Here is a 26,187-nt window from a genome sequence, read left to right on the forward strand (position 1 = left end):
CCGCTCTGAGTCCCCTTCAGGGAGAGAAGGGTGGGGTACAAAGGAAGTAAATAAATAATAAGATCCCAAAACAGCTGATGAGGGCTGTAAACAAATGAAACCATAAGACAAGATGCAAAGGGACAGAATCTAATATTTTTCTTTTTGAACTCAATATAGATAGATCTATGCTATTTTATGTAATATGTTTTCTCCCTCTTATATATATAGTACATGGATTTATAGAGTAAGAAGAACATAGTAATAATATTAAATATGAATATAGATAGAAATAATTTTACAAAGAATAAGAGCGAAAGCACAGGATGGAAGTCAATGGGCATTCTTTTATTTGATTTACTTTTTTTCCTTTTCTCTCTCTAGTTAGATTGGGCTCTTTCTTTTTCCCCACTTTCTTGGAAACTAAATGTTCTCCCACTTTCCATGTTTCTCTCTTCCTTTTCTATCTATTTTTTATTTACTTTGGTGTAAACATAATAAAAATTTATTCAAAACAAATGGAACCATAGACACACGGGTGGCTACATGGAAGCACATTTGGAAAGCAGTTTTTATCAGAACTCTGTGCAAGCATTCCTTTGTTCACAATGTTTATGAAATTAAACAGAGCTTGAATTTACACAGTAGGCACCAGCTTGGCAGGCAAGTCACTCAAAAGGGAAACGGGGTTCAAATAAAGGCAGCAGGAGAGATAATGACAAAAAATCTGCTTGTGTGCATATTAGTATTTCTACATCAGTGCTTATGAGGTCCAGCACATCTCAGAGACTCAATTTTAAAATAAATAAAAATAAACTTCTGGCAGATGTCCGCACATCTATCTTGTTGATTTCTAAAATCTGCTATATCCAAACCAGGGGACCATTTATCGGGACTGACAGCTCAGTGTCTGGACTCTCCTTAAGGTCCGATGATTTTTAAACCCACTTCTTTTGCCTAGAAGGGCCCTAAGGCTCATTATCCACTATCCCCTGTTTTCTTGAATCTTCATGGTCTCATATACCAAGAAAATAAATGTGGCTTGCAAGAGTAAACCTATCAATTATAGAAACATTGCTATCAGCTAAATCTAATGATCTGGAGATGCTGGAAGATTCTCATCAACTGTGCAGTGTAGTGTATATACCCTGCTGTGGTGAGTTAGGCTAGGCAATTAAAACAATGTATTAAAATAATGCTGCAAACAATTGCCAGATGGTGCTTATAGATTGGCAGCCCAGTTCTGAGTGCTTCCTCCATGATGTCATGCTTTGCATTGTTGCACTGATATAGAACTAAGTGCTAGTGCAGCCACAGTCGTATCAGGTTTTAAAGAAGAGCACCCAGGGAACCATAACTCCCTCCTTCCTTCCTTCATTTCTTTCACCTCATGTTATTGTCAGCTTTGTGAAGCAGAAAAAAAAATCAGACTTCTACATATCTCTGGTACAAGCTAAAAGATGACAATATGGGACTGAACCTGAAATTGGACTTTCTGATAATACAAGAGGCATTTCCCCCTGGAATGACCATATGATTGTGAATATATCTCTGTATCTCAAAATATCCAACAGACATTCACAGATGCATGAATAAGTAAGACTTCCAAGGTTCAGGGTGGAATTTCAGTGCTTTTCATGGCTCCTTGCCCTTTCATCTTATTGGACAACACAGAATAAGCTGATGTTTAAATTGTACAGAGTGCAAAATCAAGTGAAACTACACTTCACTCTATCTTATCTAGCATTTGTGTTTTTTCCTTGCTTGAAAGCTAACATATTGATCTTCCTTTGAAGTAATTTGTGTTGTTTTTATTCAATGACCAGAATGGATACTCCTTAAATTTTACTGTTGGAGTTCAAAGGGGCATCAAATCATTGCATCCAATTGTTATATTTCATCATTAATTGATCTATATATATAAAAATGTAATGTTCGTTTGTGGGAGAAACTCAGAAACCACTGTTCGAATTGACACGAAATTTTGACACAATACACCTAACAGTCCAACGAGTGTCCATCACCCCTAAAAACACATTTTAAATAACCCCCAGCAGAACAGACTTAAACCCCCCAAAAATACACCATATATACAAATACACATATACTCATATACATATACACATGCACACATTCATTCACACACACGTATATATATGCACAAGCACACACAAATAAGCACACATACATACACATACACACATATATAAAGAATACACATGCACACACTAATATACATATGTACACACATATACATATACACATAGGTATACATATACATATGTACACACATATAGTGTATATATTTGAGTATAAGCCGACCCGAATATTATTATTATTATTTCATTTACTTATATCCCGCCCTTCTCACCCCGGGGGGGGGGGGGGGGGGGACTCAATGTAAGCTGAGGTACCTTATTTTACCACAAAAAACTGGAAAAACGTATTGACTTGAGTATAAGCCGAGCGTGGGAAATGCAGCCGCTACTGGTAAATTTCAAAATAAAAATAGATACCAATAAAATTACATTAATTGAGGCATCAGTAGGTTCAATGTTTTTGAATATTTACATAAAGCTGTAATTTAAGATAAGACTGTCCAACGCTGATTAAACCATTATTCTAACCTTCTTCAATGTAAATGTGCTCACATAAGCTTCCAATAATAATGAAAGTAAAATAATAAATGCAACAACAATAATAATAATAATAGAGTAAAATAATGGAAATGCAATAACAGTAATAATAGAATAAAATAATAAATGTAATAATAACAATAATAAAAAGAATAAAATAATAATAGTAGAAATAACAACAATTATAAAGTAAAATAATAAATGTAATAATAATAGAGTAAAATGATACATATAATAATAATAATAATAATAATAATAGGGTAAAATAATGGAAATGCAATAACAGTAATAATAGAATAAAATAATAAATGTAATAATAACAATAATAAAAAGAATAAAATAATAATAGTAGCAATAACAACAATTATAAAGTAAAATAATAAATGTAATAATAATAGAGTAAAATGATAAATATAATAATAATAATAATAATAATAATAATAGGGTAAAATAATGGAAATGCAATAACAGTAATAATAGAATAAAATAATAAATGTAATAATAACAATAATAAAAAGAATAAAATAATAATAGTAGCAATAACAACAATTATAAAGTAAAATAATAAATGTAATAATAATAGAGTAAAATGATAAATATAATAATAATAATAATAATAATAATAGGGTAAAATAATAAATAACCTTGACTTAAGTATAATAGTAGCAATAACAACAATTATAAAGTAAAACAATAAATGTAATAATAATAGAGTAAAATGATGATGATAATAATAATAATAATAATAATAATAATAATAAAGTAAAATAATAAATAACCTTGACTTAAGTATAAGCCGAGGGGGACTTTTTCAGTCTAAAAAAAGAGCTTGAAAAACTAGACTTATACTCGAGTATATACAGTACATATGCATATATGTATACACATACACACACAAATATGCATATAGACAAGCACACACATATATACAATATGCATATACACATATAAACACACAAATACACAAATATATACACACATATATACACTCACACATATATATACAAATACACAAATACACACACACACACACACAAAACACATATACATAGACTGGGCCACAGCAACGTGTGGCAAGGGACGGCTAGTTTTTAATAAAAAAATAAATGAAAAGCAAAAACAGAGAGTAATTTTAAACCTTATGCTCTAAGCCAGGGTTGTCAAATTCATTTTCACTGAGGGTCACTTCAGCCTTATGTTTGTCTTCAAAGGGCTATTTGTAATTGTAATACTGTATAAATGTACTATGTTGCTCTGGCATTGAAAGCTTCTCAGGGCACATAAAATCAGTTCACAGGCCAGATTCAGCCCACAGGCCTTGCATTTGACACATGTGCTCAAAGATAAACAGGTTTTAATGGGGTAAAGGCATAAATACCCTAAAGGCAGCAGCTATCCTGTCTCATTTTGCAAGCTAAGCAGCCCTGGTTATAGTACTTGGAATGTAAAAACTGCCAATGAATATGAGATAGTGCCGGTTTTATGTCAGAGGAAGGAACTAACAAAACCACCCCATCTTTGAATATCCCTTGTGTAAGAAAATCCATAGTCAACGAGTGACATGAAGGTGCATGCACATACACACTCAAATGAGGAGAAATTTCATATTCTAGCTGTCCCTCTTTGGCAGGAGTAGTCCCAGTTAATCCTCTCTTGCCCCTCTTTTTCAGTTTCTTTTATAATAATGTCCCAGTTTCTCACTTCTCCCACTTTCTCCCCTTTTCTTTGGCTTATATAATTTTTTTGTAAACTGAGATCATAGTGCAAAAGTTGTTTGAACTCTCGTCCCCACCAATTGTGCCTGTGGCGGGACCGAGAGCAGGGCCTTCTTGGAAGATCTTAGTCTCCATGGTGGTTCATAGAGGGAGAAGCTGCTGGGTGAGATCATCCGGAGTTTCGGGGTGCGGTGTCATCTGTACGCAGATGATGTCCAACTCTGTCACTCCTTCCCACCTGCTACTAAGGAGGCTGTCGAGGTCCTGAACCGGTGCCTGGCCGCTGTAACGGTCTGGATGAGGGCGAACAAACTGAAATTAAATCCAGACAAGACAGAGGTACTCCTGGTCAGTCGTAAGGCCGAACGGGGTATAGGGTTACAGCCTGTGCTGGATGGGGTCGCACTCCCCTTGAAGGCGCAGGTTCGCAGCTTGGGTGTGACCCTAGACTCATCGTTGAGCCTGGATCCCCAGGTTTCAGCGGTGACCAGGGGAGCATTTGCACAGCTTAGGCTCGTGCGCCAGCTGCGCCCGTATCTCGGGAAGTCTGACTTGGCCACGGTGGTACACGCTCTGGTCACATCCCGCCTTGACTACTGCAACGCTCTCTACATGGGGCTGCCCTTGAAGACGGCCCGGAAGCTTCAGCTGGTTCAGCGCGCGGCAGCCATGCTACTAACTGGAGCGGGTGGCAGGGAGCACACAACGCCCTTGTTGTCCCAGCTCCACTGGCTGCCGATTTGCTACCGGACCCAATTCAAGGTGCTGGTTTTGGCCTACAAAGCCCTAAACGGTTCCGGCCCAAAATACCTTTCGGACCGCATCTTGGCCTACGAGCCCACGAGGACTTTGAGATCGTCTGGGGAGGCCCTTCTCTCGATCCCGCCTGCCTCACAGGCACGTCTGGCGGGGACGAGAGAGAGGGCCTTCTCGGTGGTGGCACCCTGGCTGTGGAACGCTCTCCCTACAGACATCAGACAGGCGCCCTCCCTCATGTCCTTCCGAAAAAGCCTCAAGACGTGGCTGTTCGAGAAGGCATTCAATTAAGTGCTATACAATGTGGTAAAGATGACTAGAATGGAACAAGGAATATGAGACTGGTTATGATTCCACTATGAGACGAAGCGGATTTTTAGTGTAGTCTGTAATTGTCGTATAGTTTATATGTTGTTGTAATTAGCCTTTTGTAAAATGTCTTTATATGTATTGTACACCGCCATGAGTCGCCCTAATGGGCTGAGAATGGCGGTTAATAAATGCATCAAATAAATAAATAAATAAATAAATGTGTTCGGATAGGTAGATTGGGCATGGGCTTTATAGGCCAAAGCCAGCATGTTTAATTGTGCTCTGTAGCAACGCAACTGCCCAGCTAGGATCTGCATCCTGAGTGACTCTGGACTCGATCCGACGTCATCACTCATTGGTCCTTCATAGTGGTGGGATATTTGATAAACTGTCATTGGAACATTTGAAGTGTCGGTTCAGTTATTGATCCACACAGGAGTGGGGTGCAATCGAGAAGGAATGTGGTGTGTGTGGTGATAATGGGCAGGGATGGCTCCCCATATCTTTAGCTCCGATGTGGACAATGATGGTAGACTTGATAAACTATAGGGTGCTTCAAGGCGTTGTCCAAGTCAATAGGTCTCTTCATGGATGTCCGATAGTTAGACCTGGGAAAGGGAGCATTCCCAGGCTAGCCCAGTTCATATCAGATAAACAGGCAAAGGAGACCTAAAGGCTCTAATGCAAATTCATTGTGTGTGCACCCCACCCCCAATCTTCCCAGTTCATTTTGTGAGGATGATGATAATTTCCTCTGGGTGAGGGTAAGGTACCATTTGGAGTAATTTCCAAGGAATTTCATAGAAAGGTTATCTTAGGGAAGGGGTCCTCAAACTTTTTAAACAGAGGGCCGGGTCACAGTCCCTCAAACTGTTGGAGGGCCGGATTATAATTTGAAAAAAACATGAATGAATTCCTATGCACACTGTACATATCTTATTGGTAGTGCAAAAAACACTTAAAACAATACAATAATTAAAATTAAGAACAATTTTAACAAATATAAACTTATTAGTATTTCAATAAGAAGTGTGGGCCTGTTTTTGGCTGATAAGATAGGATAATTGTTGTTGTTGTTGTTCTTGTTGTGTGCTTTCAAGTCGTTTCAGAGTTAGGTTGACCCTGAGCGAGGGCCGGGTAAATGACCTTGGAGGGCCGTATCTGGCCTTAGTTTGAGGACCCCTGCCTTAGGGCAATCACAAATAACTATATGGCTATATTACGAAATGGACCCATGTCTCATAATTCATAATTTGGGGTCTTATTTTAGATAACAGATACAAAAATACCCTATGCATGTTTCACAAAAAGCCAGAAAATATCACTTAAAATTCACAATGCTTAAGCTGTGGCATGTTTCCTGACACATACAACAAACTGATTTCATTGTGTACCCCACTAGAAGACATTTCAAATTCCCACAAGTGAAGCCAACGAAGACGTATTACTCCTTTTTTACTGTATCATGATTTGCTAATTATTTACTTATTTGGGACACTTATTTGGAACACAAAAGTATCAAAATATGGCATTTTCTTCCTCAGCTCCTCATTTTTGTTGTTGGGGGAAAAACTGAACATAACAAGTGGTTGAAATTTAGAGGTGTTTCTTACAGCTATATTGGTGACAACGGTGTACAATAACTTACATTAAAAGTTTACTTTTGTGTGAATTCTGCAAAGAAAATGTCCATTTGCGAGATTCCTTTAGACCAGTGGTTCTCAACCTGGGGGTCGGGACCCCTGGAGGGGTCACGAGGGAGTGTCAGAGGGGTCAATAAAGACCAACAGGAAAACACACTAATTTCTGTTGGTCATGGGGGTTCTATGTGGGAAGTTTGGCCCAATTCTGTCATTGGTGGGGTTCAGATTGTAGGTGAATTACAAATCCCAGCAACTACAACTCCCAAAATGTCAAGGATTATTTTCCCCAAACTCCACCAGTGTTCACATTTGGGCATATTGAGTATTCGTGCCAAGTTTCATCCAGATCCATCATTGTTTGAGTCCACAGTGCTCTCTGGATGTAGGCGAACTACAACTCCAAAACTCAAGGTCAATGCCCACCAAACCCTTCCAGTATTTTCTGTTGGTCATGGGAGTTCTGTGTGCCAAGTTTGGTTCAATTCCATCGTTGGTGGAGTTCAGAATGCTCTTTGATTGCAGGTGAACTACAAATCCCATCAGTATTCAAATGTGGGCATTTGTGCCAAATTTGGTCCAGTGAATGAAAATACATTCTGCATATCAGATATTTACATTATGATTGGTAACAGTAGCAAAATGACAGTTATGAAGTAGGAAGGAAAATAATTTTATGGTTGGGGGTCACCACAACATGAGGAATTGTATTAAGAGGTCGCAGCATGAGGAAGGGTGAGAACCCCTGCTTTAGACCTTGAGGATTAAAGTATATTAACAGATAAAGTTGTTATACATTTTATTAAAACCTACAGAATTAATAATGATGAAACAACCTCACTTCTGGAGCAAAAAGCCATGATGTTTTGGGCCTTTCTTCTTAAATATGATCTCATCTAGGAAGTGCAAAGACTGATGTGACTGGCTTTCCTAACACACTTGTGCCAACTGCTTCCCCTATTAGTGCGTGTTATTTTGAGCCTGATATTTATGTGCTGCCTGTCTTTCTAAATTTGACTGATATCTATTGGCCTCATTATATGTTTCCTAAAATACACACTGACTTGGTCACAACAGGACTCAAACCAAAATATTGGCTTAACAGAAGAGATAATTTTTGCAGTGTAGTTCAGAAAGAAGAGCAGGCAACGACTATTGCATGTTAATAACAAGGCTGAAGATGTCCATGTGAATGACTTCTAACTGTTTCTGCTCTGTTTTTCCATGCTTTCCTGGGATTCAGAGAAAGGTAAAATATTTTTCTCCTGTTAACATTTCATCAATATCATGTGTTTCACTGCATAGCGTAATGAAGGAAGTGTGTTATTGGGTACCAGTTTTCATAACAATAATTTTGTCTTTTTGGATGAGTTCTGAATGTCCGTTTTCAGCAAGTAGTATCCAAATGTCATGCAAAAGAATATATAGTAAAATAAAATACTAACGGTATTTTATTTTCCCTTACTGGGAAAGAAACAGGAAGTTCAGTATCAGATAGACCCTGCACAGTCAGAGATAAGTCTTCTTCAGCTCAATGATCTTTACATTATCATTAACTCCATATCTGGCATCTTTGTAGTATGATAGGTTGGGAGGGGCTGCCCTGCATATTCAGCCCCATTCTTGACTTCAGCTCAACAAAAACTTGAAATTAAGTTGGAGTGTTGTGTGTTTTTTGGGCTGTATGGCTGTGTTCTGCGTATCTCCTTCTACGTCCCACCTCGGAGTTTAAGATCTTCTGGGGAGGCCCTGCTCTCAGCCCCACCTTTATCACAGTGAGACTGGTGGGGGCGAGGGACAGGGCCTTCTCGGTGGTGGTCCCTTGCCTGTGGAATTCACTTCCCAGGGAAATTAGGTCATCAACATCCCTCCTCTCTTTCAGAAGGAAGTTAAAAACCTGGATATGGAACCAGGCCTTTGGGTAAGCTGGCAGAAGGATAAAAGACAATGACAACCAGAGTAGGAAAGGACAATGACAATGCTGGATGGATTGTGGATTTATGAATTGACAAACGTTGACCACAAGATGATTTTATTGCTGCTATTGTATTAATTTGACTGTTTTAACAAGTTATAACTGTTGTTATATTGTATTTTGTATATTGTATTTTGTGAACTGTTGAGCATCGAATTGTGCCTTTTAAGCCGCCCTGAGTCCCCCCCTATGGGGTTGAGAAGAGCAGGGTAGAAGCACTCCAAATAAATAAATAAATAAATAAATAAATATGCTCTGGAAGCCACACAACACTACAGTGATTCCGGCCATTTATTTATTTATTTATTTAGGGTATTTATACCTCACCCTTCTCAACTCCCTGAGGGGGGGAGACTCGGGGTGGCTTCCAGCAAGCACATATTTGATGCCTACAAGTAAACACAATAAAATACGTATCCAAACAATAATTATGAATAGTTAAAACATAAAATTAATACGATAAAATCTACTAAAAAACGAGAAAGCCAGTCTGGTGGCTGTTGTCTCGACGAGTTCCTTAGTTGAAAACTCCATTAAGCTTATCCATAATCCGTTTCCATAGTAGTTGTCTTCATTGTAATCGTCAAGTCTGCAAAAATAACCTGAAGACCTCGTCCTATATCCACATTTTTAACTGCCTTCTAAAGGAGAGGAGGGATGAAGATGACCTGATCTCCCTGGGGAGTGAATTCCACAGGTGGGGGGTCATCACTGAGAAGTCCCTGTCCCTCGTCCCCGCCAATCACGTCTGTGACAGGGGCGGGGCCGAGAGCAGGGCCTCTCGAGAAGATCTTAAACTCCTAGGTGGGATGTAGAAGGAGATATGTTCGGACAGGTACGCTGGGTCAGAACCGTGTAGGGTTTTATAGGTCAAAACCAGCACTTTGAATTGTGCTTGGAACTGGATCGGCAGCCAGTGGAGCTGACATAACAGAGGAGTGGTAAAGCCTTCGACAATACATTAAAATTAAGTTGTTCAAAAATATCTCATCTTGATTATTCTAATCTGTAGACATGAGAAGAACAGATATCTAGGTCTTTATATAGAGCTTACTGATTTTAGGTGAGGAACAGGCAACTGTGGCCTTCTAGACGTCTTTGGCCTAGAGCTCCAGTGGCCCTAGCCAGCACAGCCAATGCTAATGGGTGTCCACAATTCTTCACTCCTGATTTAGTGACTAGACATTATTGTTGTTATATATACTAGTGTTGTTGTGATTATTATTAAATATTAAATTTATAATATTATAATGTAATACAATATAATACTAATAATTATAATACAATATCATAATTATATATTTTATATTACATGTAATATTACTAATAATATTACAATATAATGGTATAATACAATATAGTAATATATAATACTGATATTGTACTATGCTAGTAATGTAATATATTGTATGTATATATGTAAGCCGCTCTGAGTCCCCTTCGGAGTGAGAAGGGGAGCATATAAATGTCATAAATAAATAAATAAATAAATTCTTGCTTTTTGATCCTGTGAAAGCCATTGGTTAGGTCTAGATGTTTTCTGGCTCACTATGTGTATATACAAGTTGCAGAGCTGAAGTCAGGAGGGATTATTCAACTGTCTACCAAGAGCAGTCTAAAACCATACATTTAATGGAGCTCAGCGATTATAAAAGTCACCATGGGTGACAACATTAAGAAATTCTTCTTTTCAAGCCTCAAACTCGATGAGCCACCAAAATACATGCCCTTCATTGGGCCCTGGAGCAGCGATATGGAATAAGAAAGTGGTTTTCCTTGGTATTCATATTTCATGAGCTTCATAAGGATTGAAGGAGTATTGTGTTGCTTAAAGTGGAAAAGGAGCTATGGTCGTAAAATTCTTATGCATAGCCCAAAAATATAAATAAAAGATAACTAGGCTTAGCTGTTGAAATAGCTGACTTACGCAAAACAGTGTACTACTGAAAGCGTGAGATTTGTAAAAACCCACTCTTCTCTGTGCCGTTTGTTTTATCACTTGTTGTGAGTTAGAAAACAATTTAGCTGCCCTAAGTACACATCTAGGTTGAATGACATAGCCTGTAAAGTAAGTCTTTTCACTCTTGTGCCCATTAGCATCACCTGTCTTGCAGGATTGCTATTGATAATAACAATAATAATAATAATATCGTTTTGCAAGGCACTCTGAGAGCCTTTGTGGCTGAAGAGCGGGATATGAATACTCTAAATAAGATTATACTGTAATAATAAAAACAATTGTACTGCAAGGGCTATTACTGGTGGGGACAACGACAAATGTCTGCTTTTTTGTGTTCCTGGGAAGAGGTGATGTTTCTTGTAAAAAGTTTCTTAGGAGAAGAAAGAGTTAGTTGAAGTTTTGCTAAACATGCAAAAGAAAAATCTTATTTAGGTGCAAGAATTAAGGGATTTGTATCTCTTAAACACAATTGCATGATGATCCAAGACTATTTATTACAAGAGTAACTTGAGCAGTGGGTTGTTGTACGTTTTTCAGGCTATATGGCCATGTTCTAGAAGCATTCTCTCCTGACTTCACAACCTCTGAGGATACTTGCCATAGATTCAGGTGAAACGTCAGGAGAGAATGCTTCTAGAACATCCGAACGTATCTCGGCCTCCGAACGTATCTCGGCCTATCGGCCCACCAGGACCCTAAGATCTTCAGGAGAAGCCCTTCTCTCCATCCCGCCTGCTTCACAAGTGCGGCTTGCGGGAACGAGAGATAGGGCCTTTTCTGTGGTGGCCCCCCGGCTTTGGAATGCCCTCCCTACTGAAATAAGATCAGCCACCTCGCTAATGGCATTTCGGAAAAAACTGAAAACTTGGATGTTCGAGCAAGTTTTCAACTAATTCCAATGTGATGATGTTTTGATCATGGACTAGCAATCAAGGATAACGAATTGGATTATGACTTTAACTATGAGATGTTCCGGTCTGTATTGGTGGCCCAATACTATGTATGTATATGTATGTATTTTTATACTTTATTTTATATTTTTAAAGTGAATATTGTATTTTAAATATGTTGTAAACCGCAATGAGTCGCCGCACAGGCTGAGATATTAGCGGTATACAAGTGTACCAAATAAATAAATAAATAAATAAATAGAACATGGCCATACAGCCCAAAAAACCTTCAACAACCTAACACATTTAATGTTTCAAATAGAACAATAACATACTATTTCTTGTATCTCCGTTATTTATTTATTTACAGTATTTATATTCCGCCCTTCTCACCCCGTAGGGGATTCAGGGCAGATTACAATGTACATATACATGGCAAACATTCAATGCCATAGACTCACAACATATATAGACAGACACACAGGGGCTATTTAACATTCCAGCTTCATAAGGGTATTCTGGACACCCAGGGAGCTGTTGCTTCACCGTCCATTTGTGACACTGATGGAGTACTTCCTCATTCTTTTGCTTGCTTGCTGGAGATTTTACTGCGTTGTAAATTAGTTAAATTAGCCTCCCCGCATAAGCGGTACCTGAATTTCCTACTTGACAGATATAGATATCTGTGTTTAAGTATATTTGGATTAGTCTTGACATGCCAACCCTACGTTCCCACAGCAGCAGGATGTGTGGAGACCTCAACTTTCACTCTTCTCTCTTTGTCTGTGTGGCTGGTGGGCAGAACTGCAGTACAAAAGTCTGTGGACCAGTCTTTCACATTGGGTAGCATGCTGTCCTTTAGAGCCAAGAGTAGCTCATATGCGTAGGTCCTGGTGTCCTTTTGTTTTGAAAGAAAGAGACCACAGGGAAAGGGAACCCACTTACTCTTATCATTCCCTACTCGGTGTAAATTTTCTGTATACATTTTAAAATATCTAGTCTTTGTGTTGAGGTAGCAATGTGATCTTGGGGCGGAAGCTCACTCTCAGCATAACCTGCCTTGCAGAGTGGGTCACCGGCAAAGTGAAGCTGGTCTATCTTGAGTTTCTTGGGTAAAGGAACAGATGATAGCATACACAATAATATAATTATTAAAATAAGAGCTTGCATTTTTCACCTTTAGTCTGTGGACACAGTGATGACCCAAGGCAATGAAAATTCTAAAAAGAGTAATGTGGTCTTCTAGCCACCATTGTACAATACTTGTACAATGGTGGCAACAGTTGGATTGTCTCCTTAGACTCCCAACTGGAAAAAAGGATAGTAAAATTCATTAAACATTTCAGAAAGCTGACTGAGGTCATTATCAGAAGATGACACTGGGAAAGGGAGGGAAAGTCATAGCGCTCGAGGATATGAAGGCATCAAAAGAAGTGGGAAAGCTGGAGAAGAACAAAACTCTTTGCCGAAGACGAGTTGGTTTGATGTTGGGGTTCTTATGAATGTTGAAGGCTTCTCAGATCCATAACTAGGACTCGGGGAAGTGTGAGCATGCCTCTTGCAATCTGTCAGCACTTTGATATTTTTAATAACTAATTTATTTTTTCTTTCTCCCTATAACGTGAAAATTAGTTCTTGTTGAGAGCAAAGCAATTATCATGTTAGCAAAATGTCATCACTTTCTCTATGGTAGTTGTAGGTTTATGTTGTCTAGACAGTTCTACATCTCAAATCCACTTAAAAAAAACCTCATCCTTATACACTGTTTTTCTTCAGAGAACAAAAAAGTGTAATAACGAGAAGAGAAAGGTTTGATGAAAATAATTGTTAGCTATTTATTTGTTTATCGTGTCATCAGCAACCATACCATTGTATTACATTTCTATCAGAACAAAACAAACAAACAGAGAGAGAAAAACCCACAAATTTTGCAAACTTGGTAGTTGATTAAATGTCCTTTGACCAGTATCTGGCCACTTGGAGTGCCTCTGGTGTTGCCGCAAGAAGGTCCTCCATTGTGCATGTGGCAGGGCTGAGGTTGCATTGAAGCAGGTGGTCTGTGGTTTGCTCTTCTCCACACTCGCATGTCGTGGATTCAACTTTGTAGCCCCATTTCTTAAGATTGGCTCTGCATCTCGTGGTGCCAGAGCGCAGTCTGTTCAGCGCCTTCCAAGTCGCCCAGTCCTCTGTGTGCCCAGGAGGGAGTCTCTCATTTGGTATCAGCCATTGGTTGAGGTTCTGGCTTTGAGCCTGCCACTTTTGGACTCTTGCTTGCTGAGGTGTTCCAGCGAGTGTCTCTGTAGATCTAAGAAAACTATTTCTTGATTTAAGTCATTGACGTGCTGGCTGATACTCAAACAAGGGATGAGCTGGAGATGTCGCTGCCTTGGTCCTTTCATTATTGGCTGCTACTTCCCGGAGGATGTCAGGTGGTGCAATGCCAGCCAAGCAGTGTAATTTCTCCAGTGGTCTAGATGTTTTCTGGCTCACTATGTGTATATACAAGTTGCAGAGCTGAAGTCAGGAGGGATTATTCAACTGTCTACCAAGAGCAGTCTAAAACCATACATTTAATGGAGCTCAGCGATTATAAAAGTCACCATGGGTGACAACATTAAGAAATTCTTCTTTTCAAGCCTCAAACTCGATGAGCCACCAAAATACATGCCCTTCATTGGGCCCTGGAGCAGCGATATGGAATAAGAAAGTGGTTTTCCTTGGTATTCATATTTCATGAGCTTCATAAGGATTGAAGGAGTATTGTGTTGCTTAAAGTGGAAAAGGAGCTATGGTCGTAAAATTCTTATGCATAGCCCAAAAATATAAATAAAAGATAACTAGGCTTAGCTGTTGAAATAGCTGACTTACGCAAAACAGTGTACTACTGAAAGCGTGAGATTTGTAAAAACCCACTCTTCTCTGTGCCGTTTGTTTTATCACTTGTTGTGAGTTAGAAAACAATTTAGCTGCCCTAAGTACACATCTAGGTTGAATGACATAGCCTGTAAAGTAAGTCTTTTCACTCTTGTGCCCATTAGCATCACCTGTCTTGCAGGATTGCTATTGATAATAACAATAATAATAATAGTTTAATAATAGTTTTGCTATAAATAATAATAATAATAATAATAATAATAATAATTATTATTATTATTATAGTTTTGGAGCACAATACTCCTGACCTCACGATCGTATTAAAAAACAAAGTATGGATTGTTGATGCTGCAATCCCAGGTGACAGCAGGATTGAAGAGACTGGAAAAGATGACACAATATGAGGATTTAAAGATCGAACTGCAAAGACTCTGGCCCAAGCCAGTCAAGGTGGTCCCAGTGGTGATCGGCACACTAGGTGCAGTGCCTAAAGACCTTGGCCTGCACTTAAACACAATCGGCGCTGATTACCTTCTGCTAGCTGCAAAGGCCACCTTACTGGGATCTGCACACATTATTCGCCGATACATCACACAGTCCTAGACACTTGGGAAGTGTTCGACGTGTGATCCAATAAAAAAGCCAGCAGAGTGTCTGCTGTGGACTCATCTTGTGGTGTTGCTAATAATAATAATAATAATAATAATATAGTAATAAATTTATTTTTGTATCCCGCCACCATCTCCCCGAAGGGACTCGAGGTGTCCTACATGAGGTCTAAGCCCAATCAAACAGAGTTAAAATATACAAAATATGATGTCCCAGGAGATTGACAGGGTGTACAGGGTTACAACGAACTTCTCTAAAAGGAACAAGGTCCCTAGAGACATCATAGTACACTTCACAAAGAAAAGAATTCGTGATGAGATAATCAAGAGAAACAGCGAGAAGCCAACCCACTACAAAGACAACAGGATTATAGTACTCAAAGAATTCCCCCCCTCGATGCTGGCAAAAAGGCGCAAGTACCAATTCCTAACTGACGACCTGAATCGCCTCCAGATTAGATTTCGCTGGGAAAGACCGGAAGGAATAATGTTAACATATAAAGACCAAAAGTTCTGGTTGACATCAGAAGAAAAAGCCATGGCATTTTATAAAAAATTCAGGAAGGAACTCAATCTAACTCCACCCACCCAGAGAACTGGAGGCAAAAGCAAAAAACGACGCTTCGACTCCCCGGAACAGGAACCAGAATTACAGATACCGACTCTGAAAGAAACAGGAATGGGAAATAGGAAGAAAGATGATACGGATATTTTATTGAATTTTGATAATGAGTGAATTGTTAAAACGAATAAAATGCTTTTCGAATAATACAAATGGTCTTAATTCGTCCTCTAAAAGAAAAAAACTGTTTAACAAATTAGCCAAGAGCCACTACGATGTAATTGCACTCCAGGAAACTCACATCGCTCAAAAGCACACAGCACACCTTGTATATAAAAAATTGGGAAAGGAATACTATTCATCCGCCTTAGATAAGAAAAAAGGGGTTGTAATCTATATAAATGAGAAAATCCCAGCGGAACTCGCATTTAGGGACAAGGAGGGAAGAATTATAGGGGTAACCATACAAGTAGAAAAACAAAAGATCCTAATTTGTAATATCTACGCCCCTAATGGCCCCAAAACTAAATTTGTGGAAAGTCTATCAGAAAAAATAATAGGACAAGACTTTGACAGTCTAATAGTCATGGGGGACTTTAACGGGGTCATGGATACCACAAAGGACAAATCTAAAAATAAAAATAGAAAAGGCACGAGGCAAAAGAGTGATCATGCAAGCGAGCTCCCAAAGTCCTTTAAGAGACTCAGAGAAGAATTCAATTTGCAAGATGCTTGGCGGGTACACAACCCGAAGGAAGAAGACTATACTCATTTATCTGCAAGACATAACACGTGGTCAAGAATCGATATGATTTGGACGTCGAATAACCTAACATCGAAGATATCTTCAATTAGAATTTTGAGTAGAGAGCATTCTGACCACTGTGCACTAACAATGACCATCAATCAAGAACAGAAAGCCAGGAGATGGAGATTAAATGATAATCTACTAAAGAGGGAGGAAGACATAAAGAAAAACCTAAAGGCTATGAATGACTTCTTTGAGATCAACGATACGACAGACATAAGAATAGAAACATTATGGGATGCCTTTAAAGCGACCGCACGAGGGATCTTCATTCAACAGAACTCCATAAGGAATAAATTGAAGAGACAGAAAATGGAAGAAATCCAATCATCTATAGAAGGTGAGGAAAAAGAACTGAAGAAAAACCCCACAAATTCTAAAGCAGCGAAAAATCTGGAGCGCCTACACAAACAAAGACAACAACTTGAAATAGAACAAACTGCGAAACAACTAAGATTTATTAGACAAAACTCATTTCAAAACGCAAACAAGCCAGGCCGTTGGCTTGCTCGTAAGATCAGGAAAAAAGTACAATCAAACTATATAGTGAAACTAAAAAAAGATAACAAAAACCTGGTAACAGACAAAGAAATAATCAACGAATTCCAAAAATTTTTTCAGACGCTATATGCCAAAGAGCTAATTCCTGGTGAAGAGGTGGCATCTTACATAAGCAAACAAAAACTGGAGAAGATAACAGAAGAGCAGAGAGGAGAACTGAACAGAGAGATCTCAGACGAAGAACTGGACAAAGCAATAAGAAACCTCAAAAGCAATAAGGCGCCGGGCCCAGACGGGTTCACGGCAGCATTCTACAAGACCATGAAGGAAGCAATTCGCCCGTATCTAAAAAGATTAATGAACAAAATAATGACAGAAAAAACAATACCTGATTCATGGAGGAGAGCCAACATAACATTAATTCACAAAGAAGACTCAGACCCCTGTGACATCAAAAGCTACAGACCAATCTCATTGCTAAATATAGATTACAAAATATTTACAAACATTCTAGCAAATAGACTTAAGACATTTCTAAACACATGGATCACTGAGGAACAAACAGGCTTCCTCCCAGGAAGACATATCAGGGACAATGTAAGAACAATCATAAATGCCCTAGAATACTATGAAGTACACCACCAAAAAGAACTGGCCTTGTTAGCCATAGACGCTGAGAAAGCGTTTGATAACTTAAACTGGGAGTTTGTGAAGTTATTACTCAGGGAATTAGACATTGGACACCAGTTCGAAAACGCTATTGACACAATCTACAGTAGCCAAAGAGCAACCCTTTGGATTAATGGATGTCCCTCCAAAGAAATACCCATAAACAAAGGGACACGTCAAGGGTGCCCAATGTCTCCTTTAATCTATATTATGGCGATGGAGGTACTGTTGAAAAGCATAAGGGACGACCCAAATCTCCGAGGTCTGCAGGTAGCAAAGCATACCTATAAATATAGGGCGTTTGCTGATGATTTAATATGCATCATCGAAAATCCTAGATCAAACATCGAGAAGTGGCTGGAAAAAATTGAGGAATATGGAGCAGTGGCCGGCTTCAGACTAAACAAAAAAAAGACCATGCTCCTAACTAAAAACATCCCTAAATCGGAACAGGAGGAACTGAGTAAAAAAATAGGCATTCCAACAACTTCCAAAATCAAATATCTGGGAATACAGATAACAGCAAAGAACTCACAGTTATTGCAGAATAACTACGAAGCCAAATGGAAAAAAATCAAGGAAGAAATGAAGAATTGGGGAAATTTAGATTTATCATTGCTAGGCAGGATCTCTGCGGTAAAGATGAACATCCTTCCACAATTGACATATCTTTTTCAAAATTTGCCTATAATCAGAACTAATAAATTATTCGAGTTGTGGAAAAAAGACCTCTTGCAATACATCTGGAGGGGAAGGAAACCTAGAATCAAATTCAGCAATCTGATCGATCTGAAAAAAAGGGGTGGGCTTGGCCTGCCAGACTTCAAGCTGTACTATGAGTCATGCTGCCTGATGTGGATAAAAGATTGGATTCGATTGGACAAAGTCAAGATACTGGCACTTGAGGGATTCGACCTAAGAACAGGGTGGCATTCCTATCTCTGGTATTCGAAAATCAAAATTGAGAAGGATTTCAAGAATAACTTTATAAGAGCAGCCCTAATAAAAACTTGGGCGAAATATAAGGATAGATTGTATTCAAAAACCCCGCTGTGGCTCTCGCCCCTCGAGGCCCAGCAGAGAAGATTAATGGGAGGAACAATTTGGCCTAACTATGGAGAAATCCTGAGGAAAAAAGACTGTACTTATACCCTGAAATCACAGGAGGAAATCACTTCAGAATTCAATAACATATCTTGGTTCCAATACATACAGTTGAAAGAATACTTCAAAAAAGACAAAGAAATAGGGTTCTGTGACAAAGACAGATTCTGGGAATCTGTAATAAAACGGGACAGGAAAAACATCACAAACATATACCTAATCCTTCTGGAATGGGCGACGGAGAAAGAAGTCATAAAAGAATGCATGATAAAGTGGGCAGCTAACATCGGGAGACCCATCTGCTATAATGAGTGGGAACAACTTTGGAATAGAAAGATGAAGTACGTCTACGCCATGGAACTCAAAGAAAACTACTATAAAATGATTCACAGATGGCACATGACGCCACACAAATTAAGTTTAATGTATAAGGAAACATCGAATAAATGTTGGAAGTGTGAATCGCAGGTGGGGACGTACTACCACCTCTGGTGGACGTGTCCCACTGCCCAGAATTACTGGAAGGAAATTAGGGAATGCTCCCAGAAAATACTTAAAACCAGAATCGAGATGAAGCCGGAATACTTCCTTTTGGGAATTACAGACAATGACATCGAACTTGATTCAAACCAAGAAGTTCTCTTCACATACTTGGCAACAGCTGCTAGAATTGTCTACGCTAGGAAATGGAAACAAAAGGAATCCAGTCCAGTGGAGGACTGGCTACTAAAAATTTGGGACTTAAGAAGCATGGACAAGCTAACTTACTATCTAAAAGACTACACAGGCACCCCTGTAAGAAGAACAAACTGGAAGCAATTTGAAGAATATTTGGAAAAACACTGAGAAAAGAAAGAACAATGGCATTAAAGACAAGTACAACCACAAAGACATGTGAATAAATACTAGAAGGAAAAATAGGAAAGGCTAAGAGGGAGAGCCGTGGTGATAACCAAAGAGTGAATGCTAAGAAGAAGATGGAAAATAAGAACATCGGAGGGAAGATTAGGAAGTCTACCACCCCCCCTTCCATTCCTCTCCCCCTGCTCCATACCACTCTACCTTGTCCGTTGCACTTCCCTTCCCTTCCCTCCCTCTTCCCCCCCCTCCCTCCCCCCCCCCATTATATTTGTAAAACCTCAATAAAGAATTTATTAAAAAAATATATATATACAAAATAAAATACATATACAACAACATAACACATAATTAAAAATATAATTCATCATATAACAACCAGTAGCCGAGCATAATGGACGTTCCTGAGTTGAGGGGCGAGGGAAGGCTTTTGAAATACGACTGCCCAAACAAGGGCTGATGGTACATTGCGAGAAGTAGGTGATAAATTAAGACTAAAAGACAGATGAATACAGTACAACTCAGGACAGGGACAATAAGAAAGTGCAAGAGCCGAGAATGGGTTATTGCTAGGAGGGCTTGGAATTATGGTTAGAAAGAATTAGAAAATAATTACGAACTACAGTGTGCTGTAAAATAAAAGGCCTATATCCATGAGAATTCCGGTGTAGTCGGAGATATTGAATAAATACGAGGGAAGGGGAAAATCTGGATCTAATACCAATCACTATAAGAAATTATATAAGTATTGAATTAATGAAATTTATGTAAGTGTTGAGCAGGTCCATTGAGTGAGTTCACTCAGACTACCTGTTGGATTCAGGCCAGACAGACACATCTTCATCGTGTCTTATTTGTTAGTTCTTATTGATATTCTTTATGTATATTATAAGCCTGCGGGCAAATTATCGTTTTGCAAGGCACTCTGAGAGCCTTTGTGGCTGAAGAGCGGGATATGAATACTCTAAATAAGATTATACTGTAATAATAAAAACAATTGTACTGCAAGGGCTATTACTGGTGGGGACAACGACAAATGTCTGCTTTTTTGTGTTCCTGGGAAGAGGTGATGTTTCTTGTAAAAAGTTTCTTAGGAGAAGAAAGAGTTAGTTGAAGTTTTGCTAAACATGCAAAAGAAAAATCTTATTTAGGTGCAAGAATTAAGGGATTTGTATCTCTTAAACACAATTGCATGATGATCCAAGACTATTTATTACAAGAGTAACTTGAGCAGTGGGTTGTTGTACGTTTTTCAGGCTATATGGCCATGTTCTAGAAGCATTCTCTCCTGACTTCACAACCTCTGAGGATACTTGCCATAGATTCAGGTGAAACGTCAGGAGAGAATGCTTCTAGAACATCCGAACGTATCTCGGCCTCCGAACGTATCTCGGCCTATCGGCCCACCAGGACCCTAAGATCTTCAGGAGAAGCCCTTCTCTCCATCCCGCCTGCTTCACAAGTGCGGCTTGCGGGAACGAGAGATAGGGCCTTTTCTGTGGTGGCCCCCTGGCTTTGGAATGCCCTCCCTACTGAAATAAGATCAGCCACCTCGCTAATGGCATTTCGGAAAAAACTGAAAACTTGGATGTTCGAGCAAGTTTTCAACTAATTCCAATGTGATGATGTTTTGATCATGGACTAGCAATCAAGGATAACGAATTGGATTATGACTTTAACTATGAGATGTTCCGGTCTGTATTGGTGGCCCAATACTATGTATGTATATGTATGTATTTTTATACTTTATTTTATATTTTTAAAGTGAATATTGTATTTTAAATATGTTGTAAACCGCAATGAGTCGCCGCACAGGCTGAGATATTAGCGGTATACAAGTGTACCAAATAAATAAATAAATAAATAAATAGAACATGGCCATACAGCCCAAAAAACCTTCAACAACCTAACACATTTAATGTTTCAAATAGAACAATAACATACTATTTCTTGTATCTCCGTTATTTATTTATTTACAGTATTTATATTCCGCCCTTCTCACCCCGTAGGGGATTCAGGGCAGATTACAATGTACATATACATGGCAAACATTCAATGCCATAGACTCACAACATATATAGACAGACACACAGGGGCTATTTAACATTCCAGCTTCATAAGGGTATTCTGGCCACCCGGGGAGCTGTTGCTTCACCGTCCATTTGTGACACTGATGGAGTACTTCCTCATTCTTTTGCTTGCTTGCTGGAGATTTTACTGCGTCGTAAATTAGTTAAATTAGCCTCCCCGCATAAGCAGTACCTGAATTTCCTACTTGACAGATATAGATATCTGTGTTTAAATATATTTGGATTAGTCTTGACATGCCAACCCTACGTTCCCACAGCAGCAGGATGTGTGGAGACCTCAACTTTCACTCTTCTCTCTTTGTCTGTGTGGCTGGTGGGCAGAACTGCAGTACAAAAGTCTGTGGACCAGTCTTTCACATTGGGTAGCATGCTGTCCTTTAGAGCCAAGAGTAGCTCATATGCGTAGGTCCTGGTGTCCTTTTGTTTTGAAAGAAAGAGACCACAGGGAAAGGGAACCCACTTACTCTTATCATTCCCTACTCGGTGTAAATTTTCTGTATACATTTTAAAATATCTAGTCTTTGTGTTGAGGTAGCAATGTGATCTTGGGGCGGAAGCTCACTCTCAGCATAACCTGCCTTGCAGAGTGGGTCACCGGCAAAGTGAAGCTGGTCTATCTTGAGTTTCTTGGGTAAAGGAACAGATGATAGCATACACAATAATATAATTATTAAAATAAGAGCTTGCATTTTTCACCTTTAGTCTGTGGACACAGTGATGACCCAAGGCAATGAAAATTCTAAAAAGAGTAATGTGGTCTTCTAGCCACCATTGTACAATACTTGTACAATGGTGGCAACAGTTGGATTGTCTCCTTAGACTCCCAACTGGAAAAAAGGATAGTAAAATTCATTAAACATTTCAGAAAGCTGACTGAGGTCATTATCAGAAGATGACACTGGGAAAGGGAGGGAAAGTCATAGCGCTCGAGGATATGAAGGCATCAAAAGAAGTGGGAAAGCTGGAGAAGAACAAAACTCTTTGCCGAAGACGAGTTGGTTTGATGTTGGGGTTCTTATGAATGTTGCCGGCCTCTCAGCTCCATAACTAGGACTCAAGGAAGTGTGAGCATGCCTCTTGCAATCTGTCAGCACTTTGATATTTTTAATAACTAATTTATTTTTTCTTTCTTCCTATAACGTGAAAATTAGTTCTTGTTGAGAGCAAAGCAATTATCATGTTAGCAAATTGTCATCACTTTCTCTATGGTAGTTGTAGGTTTATATGTTGTCTAGACAGTTCTACATCTCAAATCCACTGAAAAAAACTCATCCTTATACACAGTTTTTCTTCAGAGAACAAAAAAGTGTAATAACGAGAAGAGAAAGGTTTGATGAAAATAATTGTTAGCTATTTATTTATTTATCGTGTCATCAGCAACCATACCATTGTATTACATTTCTAACAGAACAAAACAAACAAACAGAGAGAAAAAAACCCACAAATTTTGCAAATTTGGTAGTTGATTAAATGTCCTTTCTTTGACCAGTATCTGGCCACTTGGAGTGCCTCTGGTGTTGCCGCAAGAAGGTCCTCCATTGTGCATGTGGCATGGCTGAGGTTGCATTGAAGCAGGTGGTCTGTGGTTTGCTCTTCTCCACACTGGCATGTCGTGGATTCAACTTTGTAGCCCCATTTCTTAAGATTGGCTCTGCATCTCGTGGTGCCAGAGCGCAGTCTGTTCAGCGCCTTCCAAGTCACCCAGTTTTCTGTGTGCCCAGGAGGGAGTCTCTCATCTGGTATCACCCACGGTGCTGGGTTTGAGCCTGCCACTTTTGGACTCTTGCTTGCTGAGGTGTTCCAGCGAGTGTCTCTGTAGATCTAAGAAAACTATTTCTTGATTTAAGTCGTTGACGTGCTGGCTGATACCCAAACAAGGGATGAGCTGGAGATGTCGCTGCCTTGGTCCTTTCATTATTGGCTGCTACTTCCCGGCGGATGTCAGGTGGTGCAATGCCGGCTAAGCAGTGTAATTTCTCCAGTGGTGTAGGGCGCAGACACCCTGTGATAATGCGGCATGTCTCATTAAGAGCCACATCCACTGTTTTAGTGTGGTGAGATGTGTTCCACACTGGGCATGCATACTCAGCAGCAGAGTAGCATAACGCACGGGCAGATGTCTTCACTGTGTCTGGTTGTGATCCCCAGGTTGTGCCAGTCAGCTTTCGTATGATATTGTTTCTAGCGCCCACTTTTTGCTTGATGTTCAGGCAGTGCTCCTTGTAGGTCAGAGCACGGTCCAGGGTGACTCCCAGGTATTTGGGTGTGCTGCAATGCTCCAGTGGGATTCCTTCCCAGGTAATCCTCAGAGCTCGGGATGCTTGTCTGTTCTTGAGATGAACATGTCTGTGTTTTAGATGGATTAGGAATCAGTTGGTTTTCCCTGTAATAGGCAGTAAGAGCACCTAGAGCTTTGGAGAGCTTCTGTTCAACCATCTCAAAGCTCCCTGCTTGAGTGGTAATGGCACGATCATCAGCATAGATGAAACTCTCTGTCCCTTCTGGCAGTGGCTGGTCATTTGTGTAAATGTTGAACATGGATGGGGCGAGCACGATCCCCTGAGACAAGCCATTCTTCTGTTTCCACCATCTGCTTCTCTGGCCCTGGAACTCAACAAAAAGCTCCTGTTTTGTTAGCTAATCATGTCATAAATTAATTCTCCCAGGAAAATTATTTTTTAGTGGACAAACAAGAACCACATGTCAACCTAACTAACCAAAGAACTGTGTCTAAAAGCAATTGAAATCTCACATATGAAAACTGCCATTGTTTGCGAGGCATCAAATGGATCCACTGGGGATGCTGAAGCCAGAAAAGCGCATGTCCTATACAAGTCATTGCAGGAGAAGGTTTCCCCCTTAGCTCTTTACACCTCTTACATATGTTGCTTCTTGCTGGCAAAATGAAAATGATATCATTGTTTTTATGCAGATGTATTTGTTAACATTTTTCGGTTGCATTTAATAGGGATGTCTCACCAGGCCTTAGCATAATAACTAGCCTAGATCTCAGAGGACAGCACATAAATTCCATGTTATTTGAATGAACCATCATTGCTCTGTTAAATATTGCTTAACTAGGCGTTAAATAAGCGCAACAATCCGAGCGCTCTCAATTAGTTCCAAAGGATAGAAATTCTATTTTTTTTAAATGAGGTATTTTTGTTTCCCTCATTTTTTCTATAATAAGATAACCCAAACCTCTCAAAATAAATGCTTTTTTGTGTTACAACTGACTTACAAAACCAAGCCACAGCATGTCATAAAGTTACAATGCAATATTATTAAATTGATTCCTCCTTCCCATCAACTTCATGGTTTGAAACAACAGCATGGTCTCACCAATTAAGTGTATTTTTTAATTTAAAAAAATGCTATGATGTCCCTGATTTTATTGTACTGTCTTTTCTGTTGTTTACACAGGGACTTTGCCTACGTAGCAAGAGATAGAGAGACAAGGATTTTGAAATGTCACGTGTTTCGATGTGACACACCAGCAAAAGCCATTGCCACAAGCCTGCACGAAATCTGTTCTAAGGCAAGTTTCCTTCCTTCCTTCCTCCCTTCCTCCCTTCCTCCTTCTCTCCCTCCCTCCCTCCCTCCCTCCCTCCCTCCTTCCTTCCCTCCCTACTTCCTTCCTCCTCCTTCCCTCCCTCCCTCCTCCCTCCCTCCCCCCTCCCTCCCTCCTTCCTTCCTTCCTCCCTTCCTCCCTCCCTCCCTCCCTCCCTCCTCTCACCCTCCCTCCCTCCTTCTTTCCTTCCTTCCTCCTCCCTCCCTCCCTCCCTCCTCCCTCCCTCCCTCCCTCCCTCCCTCCTTCCTCCTTCCTCCTCCCTCCCTCCCTCCCTCCCTCCCTCCCTCCCTCCTCCCTCCCTCCCTCCCTCCCTCCTTCCTTCCTTCCTTCCTTCCTCCTCCCTCCCTCCCTCCCTCCCTCCCTCCTCCCTCCCTCCCTCCCTCCCTCCTTCCTCCCTTCCTTCCTTCCTCCTCCCTCCCTCCCTCCTCCCTCCCTCCCTCCCTCCCTCCTCCCTCCCTCCCTCCTCCCTCCCTCCCTCCCTCCCTCCTTCCTCCCTCCTTCCTCCCTTCCTTCCTTCCTCCTCCCTCCCTCCCTCCTCCCTTCCTTTCTTCCTTCCTTCCTTACTCCTCCCTCCCTCCTCCCTCCCTCCCTCCCTCCCTCCTTCCTTCCTTCCTTCCTTCCTCCTCCCTCCCTCCCTCCCTCCCTCCCTCCCTCCTTCCTTCCTCCTCTCTCCCTCCCT

The 26,187-nt window shown here is 40.0% G+C and overlaps 1 protein-coding gene across 8 annotated transcripts in view; it reads left to right on the forward strand.

Annotated features, from left to right (window-relative positions):
* Nucleotides 1–26,187, forward strand: part of APBB2 (amyloid beta precursor protein binding family B member 2) — a 253,851-nt gene that overhangs the window by 214,678 nt on the left and 12,986 nt on the right. For 7 of the 8 annotated variants that reach the window (XM_060778438.2, XM_060778440.2, XM_067468794.1 and 4 more), the window contains one exon: nt 25,361–25,475. In XM_060778438.2, coding sequence (XP_060634421.2) covers nt 25,361–25,475 — 115 coding nt within the window. Of the gene's footprint in view, nt 1–8,179; nt 8,288–25,360; nt 25,476–26,187 lie in introns of those variants that run through there. The other variant, XM_067468796.1, reaches the window with a different exon arrangement.

Source organism: Anolis sagrei, chromosome 5 (assembly GCF_037176765.1).
Source record: "Anolis sagrei isolate rAnoSag1 chromosome 5, rAnoSag1.mat, whole genome shotgun sequence".
Taxonomy (NCBI): domain Eukaryota; kingdom Metazoa; phylum Chordata; class Lepidosauria; order Squamata; family Dactyloidae; genus Anolis; species Anolis sagrei.